Consider the following 21,449-nt stretch of genomic DNA (forward strand, 5'->3'; position numbering starts at 1 on the left):
GGTGTATGAGTACTGCCTCCGAGCCCTATCCCTCCTGTTCTGGCACAGGTATGGATAGACACATAGACACACAAGTGGGAAATGGTGCTGGAGAGGCATGATTCAGAAGCAAGGGGTTGTTCTCTTGGTGGAGCTCCCATCTCTATTTATTTAGTTGCTTTTTCCAAGAAGAGCCTCATTTATTGCTGCCTGCATAACTACAGACTGCCCTTTAATCCTCTGCTTTATCATGTCCTGTGAGTTAAATACTACAGGGGTACAAGGGCCCTTTAGGGCACAACATCCACTTTGCTGTAGCTGTCCACAGCCAGCTGAGTTTATAGGAGTACTTTGGTTTACGCTTTTATCGACTGACTGAGTAAGAATTTCTTTGGGTTTCATTTTACCTATTTTCACTGTTATTTCTTGGTTTGCTTTTGGGTGGTTTTTATCACTATTTTGAGTCAAAGGGTAAGAAAGTACTGGTCTGGGCAGTGCAGGAGGAGGAAGTTGTGGTGGTTGGTAGCTTGCATGTTTACAGCTGGAAGTACTGTGGCATCTCCAGGGCCATGGTGTTGCTGTGTGCAACTCCAGGGGTCAGCCCAGCTCATCTGTCACATCTCTGCAGGACAACTTGTGTTATTTTCCCACTGCAAACAAACCATGTGGGAGTGCTGAACAAAATGAAATTTCGTTTCCATTGGACACCTCTTCTCAGCTCCTTAATTTTGCCAGTGTTTCCTCATGTTGGGTCTTATCAGCTCAGCTCTACAGGGCCCAGGCCCATGTGCTGTGGAGAGCATGGCTGAGCAGGGCTGCCCTGGGATGGAGGCAGCACCTCGCAGAGAAGATGCATTACTTTGCAGCCAAATGCTTCCCAAATGCTCCTGCAACACCCTGCCCCCAGCTCCCATGAGCTCCACAAGCCCCATGACAGGCAGTCCTACTTGTCAACTCAATTCATCCTGCAGGATTAAACCTTCCTCCTTCTGCAGCTACAAATGCCATGTCTGTGGGGTGGACAGCTCCTGCTTCCAAGAGGAACCTATGGCATCCTGTGCACACAGGAATCACTGCTGCATACTATTGTCACATGAACTCACGACATGCTGCAGTGTCACAGCCTGGAAGTTGTTTCTTGCCATGTAGCTCAGCCGCATCCTACAAAATCACAGTGCTTCCCGGGGGAGGGATGCTGCCAGCTGCCACACCAGGCACTCCCAGCAGTAATAGAAGAGCTGCCTCCTCTCCCCAGCCCCCCACACTCTGCCCCAGGATCACCCACCTGGTGAAGCAGCAGCTGTGGGGACTCCTGAGGTGCCAGCTCGCTGGATCCATGTCCCACCTGGCAGGGCTCTTGCTGACTCTGGGGCTGGGTGTAAACGGCTGCAGAGAGCTTGGGACGCAGCGTAATGACCTGCCCAGATGGGATCTGCTACTCCCGTGGCTCTGCCAGCTGGAGTGGAGGAAGCAGGAAGGAGAAGGGCTCTCACTGCATGTGGGGGGGTGGTCCTGGCCCACCAGGGGCTGAGGAAGCTCTGAGGCACAGCTGCCTTTGAACAAGGAGAAATGAGCTGTAATAAAAACAAGGTTTTCTGGTTAGGCAGCAGTTGAAGGTTATGGGCCAGCTTGTTTTTGCTGTAGTGACCCAAAATGGAAGAGTCCAAACCTCCATAAAATACTTCCTCAAAACTGGGAACAGCTTCTCTGTGTACACTGGTGGGAGCTCTTCCCTGGCCATGGAGGTACCAGGGACTCAGTTTCAGTTTTGCTGGAGTCGTGGCCCTGTGGCCCAGGAGATCCAAGCATGGCATCCCAGTGCTGGGAAAGCTGTGTGGCAGTGAAACCTCACTACAGTGAATGCACTTCACAGAAGAAGGAAGGTTTTGTCTTCCCCAGGTCCGTGGGATCCATGATGGCCATGTCATCCAGTGATAACAGCACTCAAGGGAGTCCAGCCATGCAGACATCCCAGTTCCTGCTGAGCCAAAACACAGTTCAGATTCATACATAAACAGTTCTTCAGACATTAAAAAAAATGTGCATTGAGAATGATTGATAAGAAAATGCCTGATTATAATCAGCTAATTATTTTTCCATATGTTAAGCATTCACTTGAGCTCTAATCATTATGAATACATTTTCAATTTATACTTTATCTCATTCAGTGCTGGAAATTGCTAAGTTTGCACACCCACGTAGTGCAGTTCCAGCATAATTCAGATCTTTGCTAAAAATCTTGTGGACTAGAGAAATCCTGATCACTGGACCAGTGTCTTGCAGCTTCCAGAAATGTCTAAAAGACAGCACCACATGTTCCAACCTAACCAGTATGAACTACTTCTGTATGCAGGGTAGGCAGTTCAGCTCTTGAAACATTCTTGGGACAAAAATTATATTTTGGAGAGTGGAGATAACAGTTATGAAGGAATCTATACTTCCTATTCAATTTCCCCAGAAAGCAAAGGCTCCCCGAAAATTTGAATGTATGGGTAGTTTGTATGGGAAACAAGTGTTTAATGAAAGCATTCCAGAGCTGAAGAAAAGTAAGATGTGAGGATAATGGACTCCAGAAAAGCAGCAGCAGCAGCCCCAGGGGAGTAGAGCAGTAAGTGTCTCTTGGGAAGAGAATCTGAAGGATAAAAGAGCTGTGAACAGCTCACAGCTGCCAAAAGGGATGATACTAAAGGCACAGCAGCAAACTGTGCCTGTGCAGGGGGAAGCTCAGCAGAGTGGGAAGAGAGCACAGAGGCTGCATCAGGAACTCTTTGAGGACCCTAAATCAGAAGCTGCAATCACACAAAAGGCAGAAAGAATACCCTTCATCTAATGAAAAGTCTCTAGAAATCAGACAGGCATGGGGAGCTGTCAGAGTTGAGCCCCAAGATGACCATCCAGAGATTCAAAAGGCAAAAAGAACTGTGTCCATACGCATAAGTGAGGAAGAACAAGGTAAGTCTAAGAGCTCAAATAATATGTGATAACAAAGGGCCAAATAGTTAAATGTTGCCTTTGTTTCAGTCCTCAAAACTTAACTAAAATAATTTTAATGAGGAGAAAGGAGCCCAGGGCAGAATCAGAAAAGAAGAGCCTCAAAAATACTCAAATGAGTTAGCTCTGTCCTTGCCAGCATGTCCTAATGAACTTCAGAGGCAGCTGCAGGAACAATGGCTGACCCGTGAGCATTTCATCATCAGGAACTTGAGGAGGATGCAGGAGGTGCCAGGCAGCTGGGGAAATGCAAGCAGAGTACATAACTTTTTTAATATAATCTCTATCAGATAATGAAGGTAGGCACTGAGGAAATGAAGGGCAAATCAGCTTAATTGATTCATAGAAAGATACTGAATATTTTTTAGCTAACCAATTGGTGAGCACAGGAGTATAACCAGATGTAATTTGGAAAGGTAATTGCAAAGTGGCTAAGGAGGAAGCTGTTAATTTAATATGCTGTGGCTTGGGCAATGCTCTTGGTGCTTTGCCTTTGGACTCTCCTCCCAGAGAAGCATGTTCTAGATTAAATAACTATAATGCAGGTGTACAGCCAATGGAGAAACTGCTTTCTCAGCAGTTGTTAGTGGTGTGCTGTAAACTGGAAACACATTTCAAGTAGAAAATCTTTTGGACTCTGCTCTCTTCAATATTTTTATTAATGACTTAGATAATTAAATAGCATGTGTTGTTATAAAATACACAGATGACACCAAGCTTGGAAAGGCTGCAAGCACTTTGGAGGATCAGAATAGCATTTGAAATTTGAAATTATCTTGGCAAATTGGAGGAATCAACAAGATGTAATTGAATAAAGAGAAGTGCAAAGCATTACCCTTAGGAATGAGAAATCAGAATCCCAAATGCAAGCTGGACCACAGTCACACTGCTGAAGACAGTGACATACCTGTTTATTTCATCAGGGAATCAAAAGGCAGGTGGGGTGTTACAGTGCTGATTCTGCACCTCTCTGTTCTGGGACTGCACCCTGCTGGGGAGTTCACCTGCAGAAAAAGGGGGATGAAATGAAGAGGTTCTGGAGATGATGAGCAGGATTGAGGAGAAGGACATTAGCTCATTCCCAGCCTAGTCAGCTCCGAGGTTCACAACTCTCCTCCAAATCATCCCAAGTGCAGAGTTGCTTTGATGCCATGACATTGTTTTCAACTACAAAGCTACCTCTCCTTGCTCCTTGGTTTACCCTCTTCCCCATTTCCTGAAGAGCACAGCTCTGCAGCCTTGAGTATCAGCCACAGGAGCATCTAAGTATGCTAGGCTGTTCAGAGAACTTGTCGTATTCAGCTGGAACTGACCAGGGCACAATGGTGAGGGATGCCAGATACTACGTACCCCTTTCTAAGTCTGAACAGATTCTTCTGCCTCTCTTTTCCTGATTTATCATCAGCCACTTTCCCATTCTTAGGTCAAGATAAAAGGCGACTAAGGATGGAGCAAATAAGATAAGATTAAGGCAAAAAGATTAGTGAGGGCTGAGCTGGTGGAGCTTTGGAAACAAAAGTGCAGAAATTTGAGATTGTCACAAAAGATTAAAGAATTCACAGAAAGGGAGGGAAGGGTTTGTATATGCAATGGTGTCAATAGAGAGAAAGCCTAGCAAATAAAGTGTTATTTCCCAGAAAGCTTGGTTTACCTTGGCCTGAGTCATGACTGCTGTGGAGGCAAACATTAAGCTTTGATCACAGCTGCCATAATCTTCCCCTGACACCCAATAATGAAAGCAACAGAAACAGGCTGAGGCATGGCAGCTGTCTGGCTGAGATGAAATCGCATTTGAAAGGGAAAACAAAAAGGCAAAGTCCTGCTGAAGGTGGAAACAAGAAGTGACAGGACAGGGTGTTTTTGAGAAGGTAACTGTCTGGAATGGACTGTGATTTTTCCTCCTTAGATAATATGAGTGTCAGTGCAGGGGTGATGTGCCACCCACTATCAGCAGAAGCCTTGTGTTGGTGGTTTTCTTTACTGGCAAACAGGTGAAACAGTTCCTGCCCCAAAAATTTTACCTGTTTCTTTCAAGAAAATGCATGGCAAGTGTTGGAATAAGAAGAAGGTTAATTAGAGGCTGAAAGTTCTGAGGAAAACATCACTTGGTGGCAGAGGCTGACCATGTTCAGGAATTCACTGAATGTCATTTTTGGGAAACTGCTGCTCCAAAGTTACTTGAAATTGGAGGCTCACAATCCCCTGGGTTAATATCACAGGATGGTGGTAGAGCAACTGATCCCCGCTTCCCCATCCAGAGACAGAAACACAATTCCCTTGTTACATCTGCCACTGATCTTCCAGCAGTCCTTCTGGCCCTTGGGCTGAGGACCTTTCTCTTGATCAGTTTTCTTACAAGCCCACTGATGCAATGCACCTCTGTCTCATCTAATCCCAAGGGAGTCCAGCTTTCAACAATTTTCAGATCAAGGAATTTCATCCAATGCTGGTCCAGCCAGGTCTCTACATGAGAAAATGGGAATGAGAGCAGCACATCATGAGTGCCCACATTCCATGGGAGTTTCACTTCACCAGCACTACAAACTAGGGATTTCTTGAAGCAAGCAACAACCTGGACCAACAAGTTTTGTGTACAACTGACAGAAATTTTCCTTCTGAAGATGATGATTTTCACAGAGGATCCACTGAGAACAGATTTTGTGAAGGAGAAGAGGGCGAAATAAAATGGGGAGGAGTAGAAAAGGACCAGGACACTCCCAGAATCCACAGAATCCATCTGAAACTCTGCTATAGACATTTCTGTGTTGAGGACTGCACAAAGAGAGAATCACACCAGCCTGCAACCTTACACAATCACACAGGAGATTTGGCTTATGGAATAACTGCTTCTAAATGGACACCTCAAGTTGAATACAGTCCTTCCTAAAGGACTTCCCACTGAATTCTGGCCTTAAAATTGAACATTTCACCTCTGTCAACAAGAATGATTCTTGAGGGGAGGGGTGTTCTTATTAAGGGATGCACAGAGCTGAATGTAAGAATTCCAATCCTAATTTATCTGAGGCAGAGCAGATTTGTTTCAATGAGAGCATTAAGCATCCTGCAGCTTGATATTTACTGATAGACTCTTGCTTACTCTTGGCACTTCCTCTTGTAAATGAATCACTGTTACTTCCGCTTCCATGCCCACCCCTCCACTTGGTTCCTTCTTAATTTTACAGCCTCCTGAACTTGACACTGGGAAATCGATAAGTAATTTAAAGCCCAGTAAATACAGATGAAAAGAGGTTATTTTGTACTTTTATAAATATTTGGAAACCAAAACTATCTAAGAAAACAGCTCAATTGACTCAGCAACCCATCCATCAGCATCACACAGTTAATTGCATAAGATCATAAACATTTATAATTAGAAGGCAAACAAACAAGAATTTTATAAACAGCCCTCTTGAATCAGGCTGCGCATTAAATATTTGTGATAAGGTAATTAAGAATAGATTTACAATCGTGGCTCGGTGTTTAATACTTTGTAGAATAGATTTGATTCTATGGAGAATGTTCTACAGCCAAAGAGAAAACATTTGATTTTGGCTCTTTTATCCCAGGCTTAAAGTGGTCTCTGAGAAACACTAAGAAACATTGATCAGAGTGGAATTTCATTCATTACCAATCAGACAGCTCATTTAAATGTATGTCTAATGTCCCTTGTCGTGGGCTGATCCACTTCTGGCGTGCTTCAAAGCTCTGTCTCCTTGGCTGGATCTGCAGGCTTTCCCTAAGTCCTGCTTTTTATAGTTGATGCTTTGATCACACCACATCAGAATTCTCAACCATGTTTCAAAGCAGGAAGGAAAACCCACATTTTCTATTATGACATCACAGGTTTTGGTTATAAAAAGCCAGCAGCACGGCAGGGTTACAGCTGTGCAATCTCAGTGGCCTCTGGGAACCAGAGGGTAGAGCTCTTTCGTAGTGTAGTGCCCTACACCATTCCCTGTCCCAAAATAGTCAGATCTGCATACAAGCTATCCAGTGGAGTTACTTCTATAGCCAGTGAGCAGGCTCAGCACCCATTTCAATGCATGTGAGTCCCCCTGAAGCTAATCTAGGATCAAGTCAGCAGGGCTCCTAGTTATCCTTAGAACCAGAGAGACTGGAATCTCAATCTGTACTGAAGCAGTGATTTAAACTCTCTAATATCAGATGCTGATCCTAAGAAACCAAGTGGCTGCATCCCATCAGTGAGTAATGGGGAGATCAGCCCCCAGCGTAAGATGACCTTCAGGTATTTTGGGGTCTGATATGGCACAGGTTGTCTCCAGTAATTATCTGCCATCAGAAACTAGAACTATCTGGAAAAGGTAGGTGGTGGGTAAAACTGTAGGATTTGATTAATCAGGAATGGCTGTAAAACACTTACTCTGTGGTGCCCATCGTCTCCCTACACATTGTTGGTCAAGTCATCCCCTTTGTTTAGGCATGAGCTTGATTCTTGTGACTCTTGTTCATGTATTTTTATGTTTGCAACAGGAAGGAAGGAGAGCTACTCTTCTTAGAAAGGTTTTTGATAATCTTGTTCCTGACCCAGAATGGTGAAGCCTTATCATTAAGGACAATGAAGCCATCCATGTGCTAACTCACCCAGTCCTGCCTGCTGGTCTGGCTTCAGTTACATGGGACACAAAGGCACTTGCCTAAGAGACAGATGGCTGCAAAGCAGGGGCATTCAGGCTCCCCTCATTCCACATGAATCCCATTCTCTAGCAAAGCTTGTGAGATATATTAGTGTGCCAGCGAAGCCAGTATACAGGAGGTGTTGCAGCTTCCTCCAGCCTCAGTGGAGAAGACCTGTGTTGCAGCCACTGCTAGACCTAGTGCTTCCACAGGGTCTAGCCAGAGTCTGCAACTTCAATAATAATAGCAGAGCTTAATACTCAAGTATTGTCATCATCCAAGCAACTGAAATTATTTAATTCCTTAGTCCTCATGCAAGGGTGGGGAGGATGATAGAGACAGCTGGGAAATGCAATAACTGGTGGGCTACTGAGGGATCTGAGCTGCTCCTTCTCTTATGAACACAGAGACCATTACCAGTGCCATGTCCTGCAGCCCAGAGCCGTCCTCAGACCTCAGTCCCATGCCTAGAGATGGGCAACAGGATACAGGCACTGCCTGCATGCTCTGCACGCACTGGGAGCTACTCTGCCCCTTCTGTCAAGCGTGCTGAGCTCCCCCTCAAAGGAGGGAGTGATGTTCAATGAGGTACCTGCTCTGCAGATGAGCAAAACTTTGCCTTGGATAACAAACCACTTACAGGTACAGACAGACCACTTTTTCTGCTCAGTTGCTGCCTCTGGTCTCCACAGGTGTGTCTGCTCTGCTGCTTTGTGTGTGGGGAGAGACACGGGCTGTGCACATACACGGCGCTGGTGCAGCAGCCGTCACTGACACGTCAGCTGCAGTTACACCCCCTCCAAACACACGCTTGAGCCCAGTGAATCATGCCTATGCAGCATGTAAAATTAGCCCAGTGAGAGATAAACCTTGGGCATTTGTTGGTAAACAGATACTCTTTTGCTGTAAGAGCATAACTCACTGTGCTCCATTTACGATCCATTTATCGATGGCTGAGATAAAACTGTAATCCCTTTAATTCAGGGTAAAAAGGGATCCAGCAGAGGAGGAGCACCAGTGCTCTGCCTGTCGGTAATTAAAATACAGGATTTATCCTTCAGAAAGCACTGGCTGGAGAGCTGAGCTTAACCAGCTAACTGGGGAAAAATGCTGGGGAAGGTTTATGGCTCTTTCTAAAGTTTTGTTTATGTTTTGTGTTTATTTCTTTCCCCCTTCCCTCCAGGTCTAATAATACACGAAGGGCCCTCGGTTTACCGGATTTTTAAACGGTGGCAGGCGGTCAATCAGCAGTGGAAAGTGCTGAACTATGACAAAACAAAGGACATGGAGGAGCAAAAAACAGGGACCAGGACAAATCAGCGCCCCTCCTCCCAAACCACCCACTCATCCTCCACTGGTGGTACAGCCACTAACTCCGCTCCAGCCGACAGCGGGGCACGGGCTGCCGGCCATGCCACAGGCACCCTCTCTGACCACCACTGTGCTTATACCATCCTGCATATACTCAGCCACCTGAGGCCTCACGAACAGAGGAGTCAGTCTAGTAGTAACAGAGAGCTCGTCATGAGGGTCACGACGGTCTGAGCAGAGGAATTCAGGAGGCCTTAACACGAAGTGGAGGAGACAAAGAACTCATAAAGCAGAGGAGCATGGTGTGCCTTTTTCTTTCTCTTTCCTTTTCTTTTTTCTTTTTTTCTTTTCTTCTTTCAGTAACTGCACAAGATATAAGAGGCGGCACCTGGCCAGCTAAGGAAAAAAGCAGGTGGAGGGAGAGCTGCACACTCATGCTAAAGAGGTTAATGTTTTCCAGCCTGTTTAAAAAAAAAAAAAAAAAAAAAAAAAAAAAAATAACAACACAAATCACAAAAAAACCAACAAAACAAGTGCAATACAGACTACAAACTGAGTAGGCAGAGTTCTGGGGAAGCAGAGGAACAGACGGTTTAGCATGTCTTACAAATCCTATTACCTGGAATAGGTAACGCTCTGTGCACAGCCCCGTACACACACGCACGCGCACACAAACACACACGTAGTGTGAGATTTATAAAAACATGGAAGGGAACGAAATATTTGGAGTGGTTTTATTTTCCAGACTCCAGTTAACCAGGGCTATGAGTTGTTTTGTTTCATGAGTCACTGGAGCCTTGTTTGATTTACCATGGGGTACCTGAAGTGAAATGGCTGGGGATTTTTCCATATTGATTTACAGAAGACAGATTGAATCATCTCACTAAGAAAATCTTAACAAAATCCAGGCATACCCAAATTTCACCAAGAAGCCTGTTTTTTTCATAATGTTCCTGACAAAGGGTTTGTGAGGGTAGAACTGGGAGGGGGGAGGGTGCTCCATAACCTTTATTTGACGTATAGGCATTTTTGGCAAATTTTGTACAAACGTTCCGCAGGTGTCTCAAGCACAAGTACTGGTGTGATTCATGCCTTCATAACCCCAAATCCAGCATCCAGACCTTGCCACCCACACACATCATTTTCCATGCAGACATTCCAGGTTAATTTCCTTCCATTTTACTCTAATCACAAGAAGCTGACCCACCTTTGGTGGGTTTCTGCTCCCTTGCTGATTCAGACACTCATGCATTAGAGATGTACTTTTGTTTTTTTGGTGTCTGTATCTCTGCTGCTCAATTTGCAACAGTCTCACTCAGTCTTGTAGGCTGATCCTTTCACATCCAGTCTGTTAGTTTATTACAGAGTCTATTCCATTCAATCATCCAAAAGAGAGTTAGTCTGAAGAGGGAGCACAGTTGCTGACTGACTGTGTAGCACTTCTAATAAGTCTCCTTCTCTGGGATATATCCTCAAAGGTATCGGTTGCTCTTCAGGAACATTCTCTTTCAATGCACAATGGCTGAATCATTTGTGGATATTAAAGGGACACTGTCAAGTACTTTTTAAATAGTTTTTAGGGTTTGGGTTTTTTTTACTCTTCCATTGTTTGTAATATTCTCTTACAAGCTTGAAAATAAAATTTCTTTCCCTATCAGTTTTGTCCTTTTCCATTTGGGCATGTATGGTTCTCTCCACTCACCCCATTCCTTTCACCATTCCGTGTCCTTCTCCTCCCCAGCTTTCTTCTGTGACAGGAGGAAATCCATATTTCTGATTTCCTGCTGACTGTCCTCATTCTATGGAGGGTATGTCCCAACTCTATGGGGTTATTTTGCAGCTGCCACAGAGGAAGCATAAGAGCAGGAACCCTAGAAATATGGAGATTAGCTAGGATTTTGAGGAGCAAAAGCTCAGTTGTCACAAAACAATGACCCCATAGTGTTCAAGCCTGAACCTAGCTCCCTCCAAAATCAAGATAATGTCTTCAGCCAAACTGCATCCATTTAGCAGCAGTGCCAAGCAACATTGCAAGATGGCTGAATGCAGCTGCCCTCCATCATCATACCAGCACCTCTCACACCTTCTCTGGAGACAGGGCAAATGTGGGCTACCAGCTCCTTTGGCAGCCAGGCTGTTACAGGTCAGGTGTTTCTGGACTGGAGAAGGTGTCAAACTTCAGCCTCTGAACATGGCAGCCATCCTGCAGCGTTGAGGATGGAGGTTAGCAGCTTAAGGCAAGGTCATACTTTTCACCTCGATTACTTGACAGTGTCCCTTTAAATATCAGAATGCAACGGCACAGGTACTTACTTCTCTGGCAGAGAATGTGGGAGGTGGAACACCGTCCGAGAAAGCCAGCTTACTGAGGACCAGTGTGAAACAGCATGGTTTCTGAGGCCACTGTACCTTTGTCTGACCAGATTTACTATCTACCAAAGAGTGCTTTTGGCAGAGGGGAGAAAAGAGATGGTGGTGGGCAGAGGGAGAGGGAAGTAGCTCTCTGAAAGTAGCTATCCCCCAGAAGGAAAGTGTTGCAATGAATGATCTCTGGAAGAACTGCTTCAGTAGAGAGAAACCTGGCCAAAGCAAGCAAACACAGCGGCCTCTCACCCCTATGCCTATTCTGGAAGCTGTCCTCATTCCAAGAGATGAGTAATTACAGTGTTTTTGGGAAGGGGGAATCATACACAGATGAAGGGACAGCTGTCACCCATGATGTCATTTCCCTCCCTGCCCTCCACTCATTTAATATGGAGAAGTCAAATTCCTTTAATTTGGCTAACAGATAAAATGTTACGAGGTCAGAAGCACAACTTGCTGTGAAAGAGTGGTGTACTCTGAGCACACAGGACTCTGCATACTCTCACTCCAGCTCTGCCACTGACTCTGTAGCCTTGGGCTGTTTGGCTCAGTCCCCCCTCCACGCAAAGGGGGAATAACAATACGTACCTACCTCACAGGGGTGTTGTGAGAATCCACGTTGGTAAAGCCTGTTGAAGTGCTAAGTCTACCACCAGTAGTCACGAGGCGTGTGGTGGGGGTGAGCAGCGCTGCCCTTTTGCTGGTTACAGTCCGAATCACAGCGGGAGTCCCATCGGCCTTCTCCTGCTTGGAGACCCTCCTTGATCGGAAGCGGAGGCTGTCACCCGAGTGCCCTCTCCTCCATTGCATGACATTTTAAGCGGCTGTGAGGTGCAGGATAGTGACAGACATGAAGTCCTACTTGACCAGGGATTTGCTACAACGTTTTCTATATCTGTGGGGTTTGTTGGTTTGTTTTTTCCATATATTGTGCTTAGAAATAAACTTTCCACTTAGGGCTGGCGGTTTGGGGTCTATTCTGTTGCATGGCAATGTATACAAGTCTTATTGTCTGTCTTACTGTGCAAATGATCCCGCAGCCCAGTTTCAGAGATGGGCATGGTCTGAGCCTTTTCACAGCGGCATAAGACTCAAAAGCCTGTCTAGACTGTTTAATATTTAAACAACACAATGAACTTGTCAATTGTATGTGTTCTGTGCAATACGAAGCATGTCATTAGCTGGCTTGATGGGCAGAGAGGCTAAAGGAAGGTCAAAATTTGTTCAAAGAGCTTCATACATGTGCCAGCATGGGAGCCGAAGGGCTGCCACCAGCAAAGCAGCTCGGGGGAAGCCATTGGAAACTATTTTCAAAACAGTTTACTCCAGAACAAGGTACTTCTGAGTTTACGAACTTCTAGGCTGCCAGCCTGAGAGAACAAGTGCAAATTTAGTATGGGGGTTGGGGTTTTGAATTCCCTTTTTCTCTCCTCCTCAAAGTTTTGATGGCAGAAATACTGAGAATCTCTTCCTTCCATAGCACAGTTCTCTCATCTCCCACAGTCTCGTTGTGCTGTCCCCTTTGTGCTACTATGCAGGACTTTCAAAGGTGCAAATGGAGACAGCACATTCCCGAGACATGAAAAATAAGTTGAATATTGGGTGATTCTAGCAGATAGACAAGATGGGGCAGAGCTATGCTACAGCGGCATCTCTTCTTCCCCATGTCTTTCTTTTAGTCTTGTCTGCTGGGTCCCTGAAGAGACGTTCCCTGTACTTTGTTACAAAACTGTCAGGTCACCTTCCACTGACAAACAAAGCTTGCAGAGTTTGGCAGCTGTTTCTCCCAGTGGAGAAAATTCTGGGTCCTATTACTGTGGAGACCCTTCAGTTCTTGGGCTTTGTGGTCCTCCAGCATTGTTTGGGGGTGGTCAGTGTGGAGGACTGTGTTCAGCCATCATCAGAAATCATGTGTGTATGGTCCTGCTCAATCTTGTGGTTTCTGCCAGTCCCCTGATTTTCTGTCAGCTTTGACAGGTCTTTCTGGTAATGCTTTTCTGGTTATGCTCTTCAGAGGTGTTTTGCTCTGTGTCAGTTGCCAATGCCATTCTTGCCTACTGAAACATCAGTGCTGGCCTCCAGCTTCCACAGCTCTTCCATTCTTGCTGTCCTATCTCTTGGTAAATACTCACTGCCGAGTTCAAACCCTCTTCCTCTGTGCCTGCAAGGGGTCAAGCACATGCACTAACCCAAGGGTCACCAGAGAACACAGGGAATTTTAAGAGTCTGTATCAATAAGTCAAACTCTGTAACCATCAGTCTTTGATATATACTTACTTTGCCAATCTCAGTGCCTATTAATTGGTTGCTACAAAAAAACTACTGGCAAATGCTGGCAAATACTACTAAATGCTGGCAAAACCCATATACCCAGCTAACATTTGATTTCCAATTTAAAATGTAAAAAATGATGGGATGTTTTTCCGAAAAATCTGGTATGTTCCCTGTTGTGGTTTCCCAAGCAAGGTGGTGAAGAGGTTCTTGTTTTACCTTCCCATGATGGGATGGGCAACCCAAGGAAAGAGAAAGTCAGCAACTTAGATTTGAGTCAAGAGAAGTGTCGGCTGTCCTGTTTTCACTCACGGAGACAGGAAAATACTACTCATGCCTGCCAGATCCCTGGCTCTTCTCAAAGCCCTTGATCTGGCAGCAGTAAAACACTAGAGCAAATGGCTGTAGCTGGAGGACCTTTCTGAAGACTTTCAAGTTCTGTCCACTTGTAGTAGACTTTCATCCTCTGTCCACTTGTAGTGGTCAGTCATTCAAGCATCCTCCCTTTCTTTTCCTTAAGAGAAAAAGAGTATTTTGACTAAGCAAAGCACTAATGCTCTTCAGTGTAGGATGAAGCTGTACCATTAGCACTTCCAACCTGTGGTACATCTACCAGGATTCCTGTCCATCTTCTTGTGAGGATGCATGGTCAGAAGAGCTGCTCCTTCCTCTTTCTCTTTTATGTTGGTCAAGCGCTTGGAGGAAAACAGTCAGCAGTACAATTGCCTTAGGGAGTACTGGCTGAGTATCCTGATCTCCCCTCCACTGTCATCTCCCCTGTGACTGCTCCTTCTCATTCCTGAGGTAACAGATGCCTCATCCCCTCTGCCATCCTTAGACTCTGGCCCTGAAGATTTCATGAGCAGACACAGAATTCCTCCCAGAGTAGTTTTTAAGTCTTCTACATCATTTGTGTTTCCAGACAGGCAAATTCACTCTATTGATAAACAATGACATTCAGATCTTGAGAGGACAAGCAAGTATAGGAGCCTATTGCATTGACCTTCATAATTTCTTACATGCTGAAGGAAATATGGTGAAAACACCAATTGTTGTCCTCCATTTTGCAGCAATGGACCAGTGGCTATAGGAATATTTCCCTCAATAATGCAAGTCTGACGTGCAGCAGTTACTGCAGGCAGTCTTTGATCTCACATCTATCATGTCGGATAAAAGGAGAGCAGAATCTGACAGTTTTGTGCTGTTTACACAAACATCAAAAACTATCTTAGTTCATTATTCAAATTACCTCCAGGTCAGTGGGTGAATTTCTCCTCTGATGAAAGAATGATGTTTTCTCTTCCAGAACTGGAATGGCAAGATAATAGATATATAAACATATACATATATATTTATAAATGCTATCCTGGAAACATAAAGAAGAGATAAAAACCTAAATAAACCTACAACAATACTTGATTTTTGAATAGGTCTTGACAGAATCCAGGGAGTTGCTGTGTGGAAAATGCGACACAGGGTTTGACTTCAGGCAAAGAGAAGACAGAAGAGGGAAATACTTTTAAGGCACTCTTGGCCTATCTTTAGTTCATGCTCATTATTGTATAGCGTTTGATTAAGACAGAAATATGTGGAAAACAGACACTCAGCTCCAGCAGCAGGAAACAGACTAAAGACCCCTCAAAATTCTCTGAGCCTTAAACAAGCACAATGATGCAAAAGCACAAACAACTGCCATCACAACTGCTTGAAAAGAGATGGATTTCTAAATGGGACAAGAACTCAGAAATTCTTTTCCAAGCCACATTTCCCATATTTCTTATTTAAAAAAAAGAAAAAAAAGAGAGAAAATTAAAAAGGAGTGTTCTGATACCTAAATCTTAAAGAAATAAGTAACAGTAGAGAAGAGATACTAAGAGAAGATGCTCCTTTCTATGTTATATTATGCATCAAGATGTGCTTTGCCAAACAAAATTAGGATATCACATTCAGTTCCCTGATCATTCAGAGAAAGTCTCAGTGACTGAGTCTGCTCATCGAGACTTCCTATAGTGTAGCCTTCTCCAGAGTACCAGAGCTCCCATCTGGATGAGCTGGCATCAGGCTGTTTGCCTCCAGCTGCAGTCTTCTGTGGCGGGATCACCACCTGTTAGCAAGTCACTGTTGGGCAACTTTGATCAGCTGATATCAGTTATGATATTAATAATCACAAAAATTGCACATGCCCATCGTGCCCGTGCAAGTGACCTGTCTCATCCTTTCACAGCTCAAGTTGATGAGAGCTACTCTGCTCTTTGGTCTTCATCACAGGAGAGCTTTCCTTTAAAATCCAGCCTGCCACACTTATCTGGGAGATTTGCTACAACACTTCATAGAGGTTCTTTCTCCTTTAAGGATGAACAGACTTCTGACTAACCCACCTGATCTTATTTTCCAGCTAGAGAGACAAAAATTAATGTTCTCTGACCAGCTGATCTCAGTACCTATGTTCTTATGAGATTATATTCCCCCTCCCCTTTCACTCACTACTCCATAATCTTTGCTTTCCTTTGGAAAGGGGTGATTCATTGCTACCAAACGGTAGCAGTCTCTGAGATGGGAGTCTGGACAGCCCTTCTAGTCCTTGTTAACAGGCACACAAACATTCCTCCCACCCCTCTAGACTGATATGGCCAGCAGAACCCTTTTTCATGGAGTTTCACTTCTTGATCCAGAAGAACAACTGCTTTCAAGCATCTCCTTCACTGCTATCAAGCTGTGGGATAATGGCATGGGGAATCTTTTGTTTCTTAGCCTCAGGGTAACTACAGTGGATAATGTACCTGAGCCAGAAACACAGTGAGGGCAAAGCACTTGTATTTTAGATGGTGGTAAACCTGGGTGAGGCTTGTTCTGATCACAGGAGAGCAAGAATCTTTGTTAGCTTCATACAGTAGCAAATCAAAACGGCCTCCTTCCCTCGTGGTTTTAGCTCATTTACATCAGCTCTCCATTATAAACAAACCCTTTTGTAGGCAATGCAGGCCAGGCCTGGGGAGGAAATCTTCTCATTCCAGAAGCACAACCAGCCCGTAGCTATGCATCAATCCCTTCAGGACTTTTGCCCCTGAGAGGCTGAGCGCAAGAATGGAGGTGGCTAGCAGGGATGGCAAGAACACTTCCCTGGATCTTCATCCCCAGTGGGCAAATTTTGCATCTCTACATGTGAGTCCCCTTTGAAGTCACTCCTAAGGCCTCCTTCACTACTACAGGGTCTGCCCAGGAGAGGAAGCAGTGTCTCTGCATGGATCCCCCAGGTCTGTTGCTGGGATCCTCATTCAAGCCTGCAAGAAATCACTATGTTCACTGAAGGTTGATATGATTCAATGGTGCATCCATGCAGAAATACTCTCTTGAGACTACTACAGAGTCTGTGGGGCTGGGAGGGAGGGGGTGGTTTTGTCCAGGGCAGGAAGCACGGGGAAGGGAAGGCAGCAATGTAAGGAAAAATCAGCCACAAGGGAGGGGCTGACTAAAAGGAATGACCATGTCAACTGTGTTACTGTCCCGTCATTCTCCTGAACCCAGAATGGAAACTTCCAAGTGCTCTTCATGAGCTTACGTTTATTAGAAAACTATTCCTGGGTGTTCAAGATTGTTTTCTAACGAAAATATACATAATAAAAAAAAAGAAAATTAATGACTCTTGGTAATCTTTTCATTTCCTCTCTTCACTTGTAACATCTTGTGAAATTCACCTCCTTTCTCATTTGTTTGCTACAATAAAAACTCTTTCGTTCTAGTCACAATTCACACAGGGCCTTACACAGTAAACTTTTATCTTCTTTTTACACTTGAGAGGAGAAGACTTAATGTAAGGAGATTTGAACAAAGGGCCAGGGCTCAGCATGCCTAGCACAATGTGTTAGCACTTTTAATTGTTTATGGCATTAAACAGCAAAAATTGTTTACCAAACATTACTATAAGATTCTTGTGTAGTGTCAAGAGAGAAGTTTGAGGCAACCATGGTAAGTACATGCAGCTGTTTTCAGAGTATCCACCCTGATGTGCTGTGTCCTTCCCAGGGATTGTACAGAACTGCCCTCAACAGAGAACATCTCCTGTCCAAACAGTACTGGAGTCAACCTCTTCTCCAGGGCTGTACCTTCTACAGATTGCTGTGGAAACACCAAGACACAGGCAATGCTCAGAGCAAACATGCACAGCTAAGGGAGGACACTGGAAGCAATCACCACTGACATGGTTGGAAGGGGATGATGGTAAAGAGCTAGGCTAGATCCACAGCTCCTCTCCTGAGTGCACGTGGCAGCCAAGCTGTACCCCAGGACATCTTCTGAGGCTGCCCCTTGTTTCTGGGGTGCCTGCTGAATGCCTAGAGCATCACTTGTCAAGGCGATGTGCCCAGAAGCCCAGTGCCATCAGCCACACAGCCTTCCTATCTCAGGAGGAAAGCAGGGGCAGTGTTTCACCGGAAGATTGTCACAAGGAATTCTGAAAACTCATGCCAAAAGGTCACTGAACTTCCCCATGCTTGCACATGTGAGGATACTGCTCTGTAGAGTTAGGCAGTCTGTTCCTCATCTATCCCCCTGGAAGCACATGAGTCCTTTTCTTCTCTCACTTTTTTTTTTTTTTAATATAGATTTATTCCAGTAAGCCAACTGAAATGCAGAGAGAGACAGAGAGGGAGAAAAGAACAAATAGAGAAAAAGGAAATAGGCAGGACAAAGAGGTGCCTGTAAAGAAACAGCTGTGCTAATCAGAAATGAGGGACAAAAAAGTGGGAACACAGATAGGACTGGTAGAGGGAAGGAAGATACATGAAGAGGCTGGTGGCAATTATTGATTACTGCAGTGATAACACTGATGGTTTTGGAATAAAGAGGACAAGATAGGTTCTAGAGGATCCTCAGGGAAATGAGGAAGAAGCCATGAAACATGGACAAAATGGACTTCTCCACCCAGCTTATGAGTCCAGTACCAAAACTGGTTCTTTCACAGACTGCAGCCTGACAAACTTTTTGCTAGATCATATGCCCTGATTAACAAAAACCTGCATCACCCAGACTAGACAAACACAAATTACTGCGCACATCATCTTACCTCAAACCCAATTATTCTTAATAGAATGTATTATTCCTAATTCAAGGTGGCCTCCAAGGGCCAGTTTTATTCAGTGCACACAGCTCCATTGCTAAAAGCCATCATGTGCCCTGCGCCTGCTCAGACCAAAAGTAATTTCCTACACCAGCCAACCACAGTTCTGCTGAACTGTAGCAGCTGTAACACAGTGTGGCCTTTTCCACCTCAGTGGATTGCAAGAGAACAGGGATACTGGAACACTGGGTTGCTCTACACAGATGTAAGGTACCCTGTAAAACGGGGAGGTTTGAGTGATATTGCAGCCTGGATTCCCTCACAGATAGAGAAAGGAATTGGAATGTTGCTAAAACATTGGTATCTGAGCTCAAGCTGCAAATTCACCACAGAATTGCAAAAATCACAGGCTCAAGAGTAAAAAGCTTTAGAGGTAAGGTGGTGGCAGGAAGATGTTTTAACCCCTGGAAACACGCAAGTATTTTGGTTCGGAAATGGGAAGAAATTTCAAAACATAAACTACAATGAATGTAGCTATAATCTGAATGGGAATATATTTACCTGAATCTTAAAGAGAAAATAATCTTTTTTGAGAATTTCAAGCAGCAAGTCAGTGTCTGCCATCCAGAAGTACTGGCCACTTCCAGAGGCAATATAACAGCTGTCCACTCAATGGCCAGAGGATGCCCATCTCTAAAGAAGACGACAAACAGCTGTCTGCAATTACAGTGGTAAAATTCCCAATGTAATAGAAGTCTATTAAATAGACAACAAGTTTATTAATTTTGAATGAGATCACCTAAGGGGCTGACAAAAACCGGACTGAAATCAGCAGGATTTTTCCTCAGGCTTGAGTGGGTGCATAAGATCAGGGCTGTGCCCTTGGGGCATTTTGTTCTCCCAGCTTCTCAGTACTTTTCTGATTTTGCAATCCGGAAGCAAGAGCACAGGAGAAGTGGATCAGCTCTGCGAGGTCAACTGAGCCTGTGTTGCTGCAGGATTTGCAAAAATTACTATTTTAACCATACAGCCCCCTCCTTCCCATGTTTCCCATTGAATTAATAGCATTTAAAGCATCACATTTGCAAAAGCCTCGTGTGAATCGACACAGCTACACCCAGTCATGCCTATGTGTATAAACACGTGCCTGTGTGAGGTGGCACTGCTCAGGCACACACAAGGTCAGAGCAAGGCCACCTGAGATGACTCCTGGCATGCACTGTCTTACTGCCCCATGAACTGGCATCAGCCAAAGTGGAACCATAGTTAGGGACCTGCATCTGCAGGGGAGAAGAGCCTGTTCACAGGCAGGTATGGTAATCAGCTGAAATATTCTGAGTTCTTACCAAGGTCAGTTACATTTGTAAACAAGGCCTCCATCCTCAAAAAGAGCCAAAAGTAGCCCCATGCTACAGTCACAGAGCTGCACACCTTACAGAGAATAATTGAAGTATTTCACTCTCATTTCGAGTATAGCTGGGAGCAACAAGCACCGATTACTTAATCTAAACAGTGCCCTGGTTATTTAATGCGTTAAATAACAACAGACACCCATAAACGCACTTTCTTTATATACTTTTTTTTTAATGCCCAAGCCTTCTCTCTAATTTTTGAATGCTGTGAACTTTATTGCATCACTAAAGCCTTATCAAACTTCGGAGCAGTCTCAGGTCAGAGCATAATGGATAGTTTTCAAAGCTATAACTGGTGTACAAGGAGGCAAAATCATTTCACTTGAGTGCCACTTTCACATACAAGCCATGTCTTCTCCATTCAGATCAAGTTTCTTGGTGGTGAAAGAAGCCAGATCTGGAGCTGTCTCTGCTCACAGCACCTGGAGTGACCCTTGAAGCTCTCTGTGTCTTCAATCTCCAGTAAACAACCTCTGCCAGCTGAGCAATGCTTAAAGCCATCTATTTCCACCTGCCTTTGTACGTATTTAATGTAGTCATCTACAGCTACAGCATACCCAAATTTATACATCTAAAGGCCACTAGTCAAATTCTAAGCTTCCTTAGTAATCATCAGAGAAAAATAGGTGCCTCCTAGGAATTATTCATCTCAATTGTGTTCAGCACAAACTGCCCACACAGTTGTCTAGTATGATTTGAGATGCTTGACTGGCCTCCATTGTCTCAATTTTAAATTGACACCTATCTGTAAAGTTAGGAAAAAAGCACCCACCCCTCTTTTGCATGTACCCAGCAGTTGCATCAGTCATTTTGCCCCCGACGTTATTAATCAAAGGAAGTAAGTTTGGCTGCCCAGGCTGAATACAAGAGGCAGTCCCCAAAGCAGTTGTTTCTTCACTTACTGAAAAAGGGAGAAGGAACCTATGGCAACTGTGAGGTTCTACTGTTCACAGTCAGTGTGAGACTTCAGCTACCAAATCTCTCAGCTCTGCAGCTAATTCTGCTTGGGGTCTACAGATCATTACATCTGTTGCTTGAAACCTGCCTCCTATTCTCAACTTTGGTTCTGAATTTGCAAAAAGCATAAAGTAAAATGCTGTTCAACTTTTCCTAAAAGTAAAAAAACAAAAACAAACAAACAAACAAAAAAAAACCCCCCAAAAAAAACAAAAAAAAAAACAAAAAAAACCCACCAAAACAAACATCCACCCAAAAAAAAAAAAAAAAAAAATGCTTTCTAGGCCAATTTAGCACCTCAAATTACTGTTACCTCCTGAAAATTCAGGCCTGAATTTCTAAACACTCAGGGGAAACCCAGGATTTTTAAACAGCAAATTCTTCAAGGTTGTGGATGAAGCCTAGTAAAAAGTTGTTCTCCAAACAGCAAGGCAGCTTCCCCTCACCATTTGTGATTCTCATCATTACAGCAC

General features: G+C 44.3%; 1 protein-coding gene across 2 annotated transcripts in view; it reads left to right on the top strand.

Moving 5' to 3' along the window:
- Positions 1-20,457, top strand: part of MARCHF4 (membrane associated ring-CH-type finger 4) — a 105,790-nt gene extending 85,333 nt beyond the window's left edge. The window contains exons 4-5 of one of the 2 annotated variants that reach the window (XR_008431954.1): positions 8,789-9,218; positions 20,385-20,457. Coding sequence is in view for 1 of the 2 variants with exons in the window: in XM_053948383.1 (XP_053804358.1) it covers positions 8,789-9,150 (362 nt within the window). In the remaining variant the exon portion in view is untranslated. Of the gene's footprint in view, positions 1-8,788; positions 17,189-20,384 lie in introns of those variants that run through there. The other variant, XM_053948383.1, reaches the window with a different exon arrangement.
- Positions 20,458-21,449: the final 992 nt, after the last annotated feature.

This window comes from Vidua chalybeata, chromosome 7, assembly GCF_026979565.1.
Source record: "Vidua chalybeata isolate OUT-0048 chromosome 7, bVidCha1 merged haplotype, whole genome shotgun sequence".
NCBI classification, from domain to species: domain Eukaryota; kingdom Metazoa; phylum Chordata; class Aves; order Passeriformes; family Viduidae; genus Vidua; species Vidua chalybeata.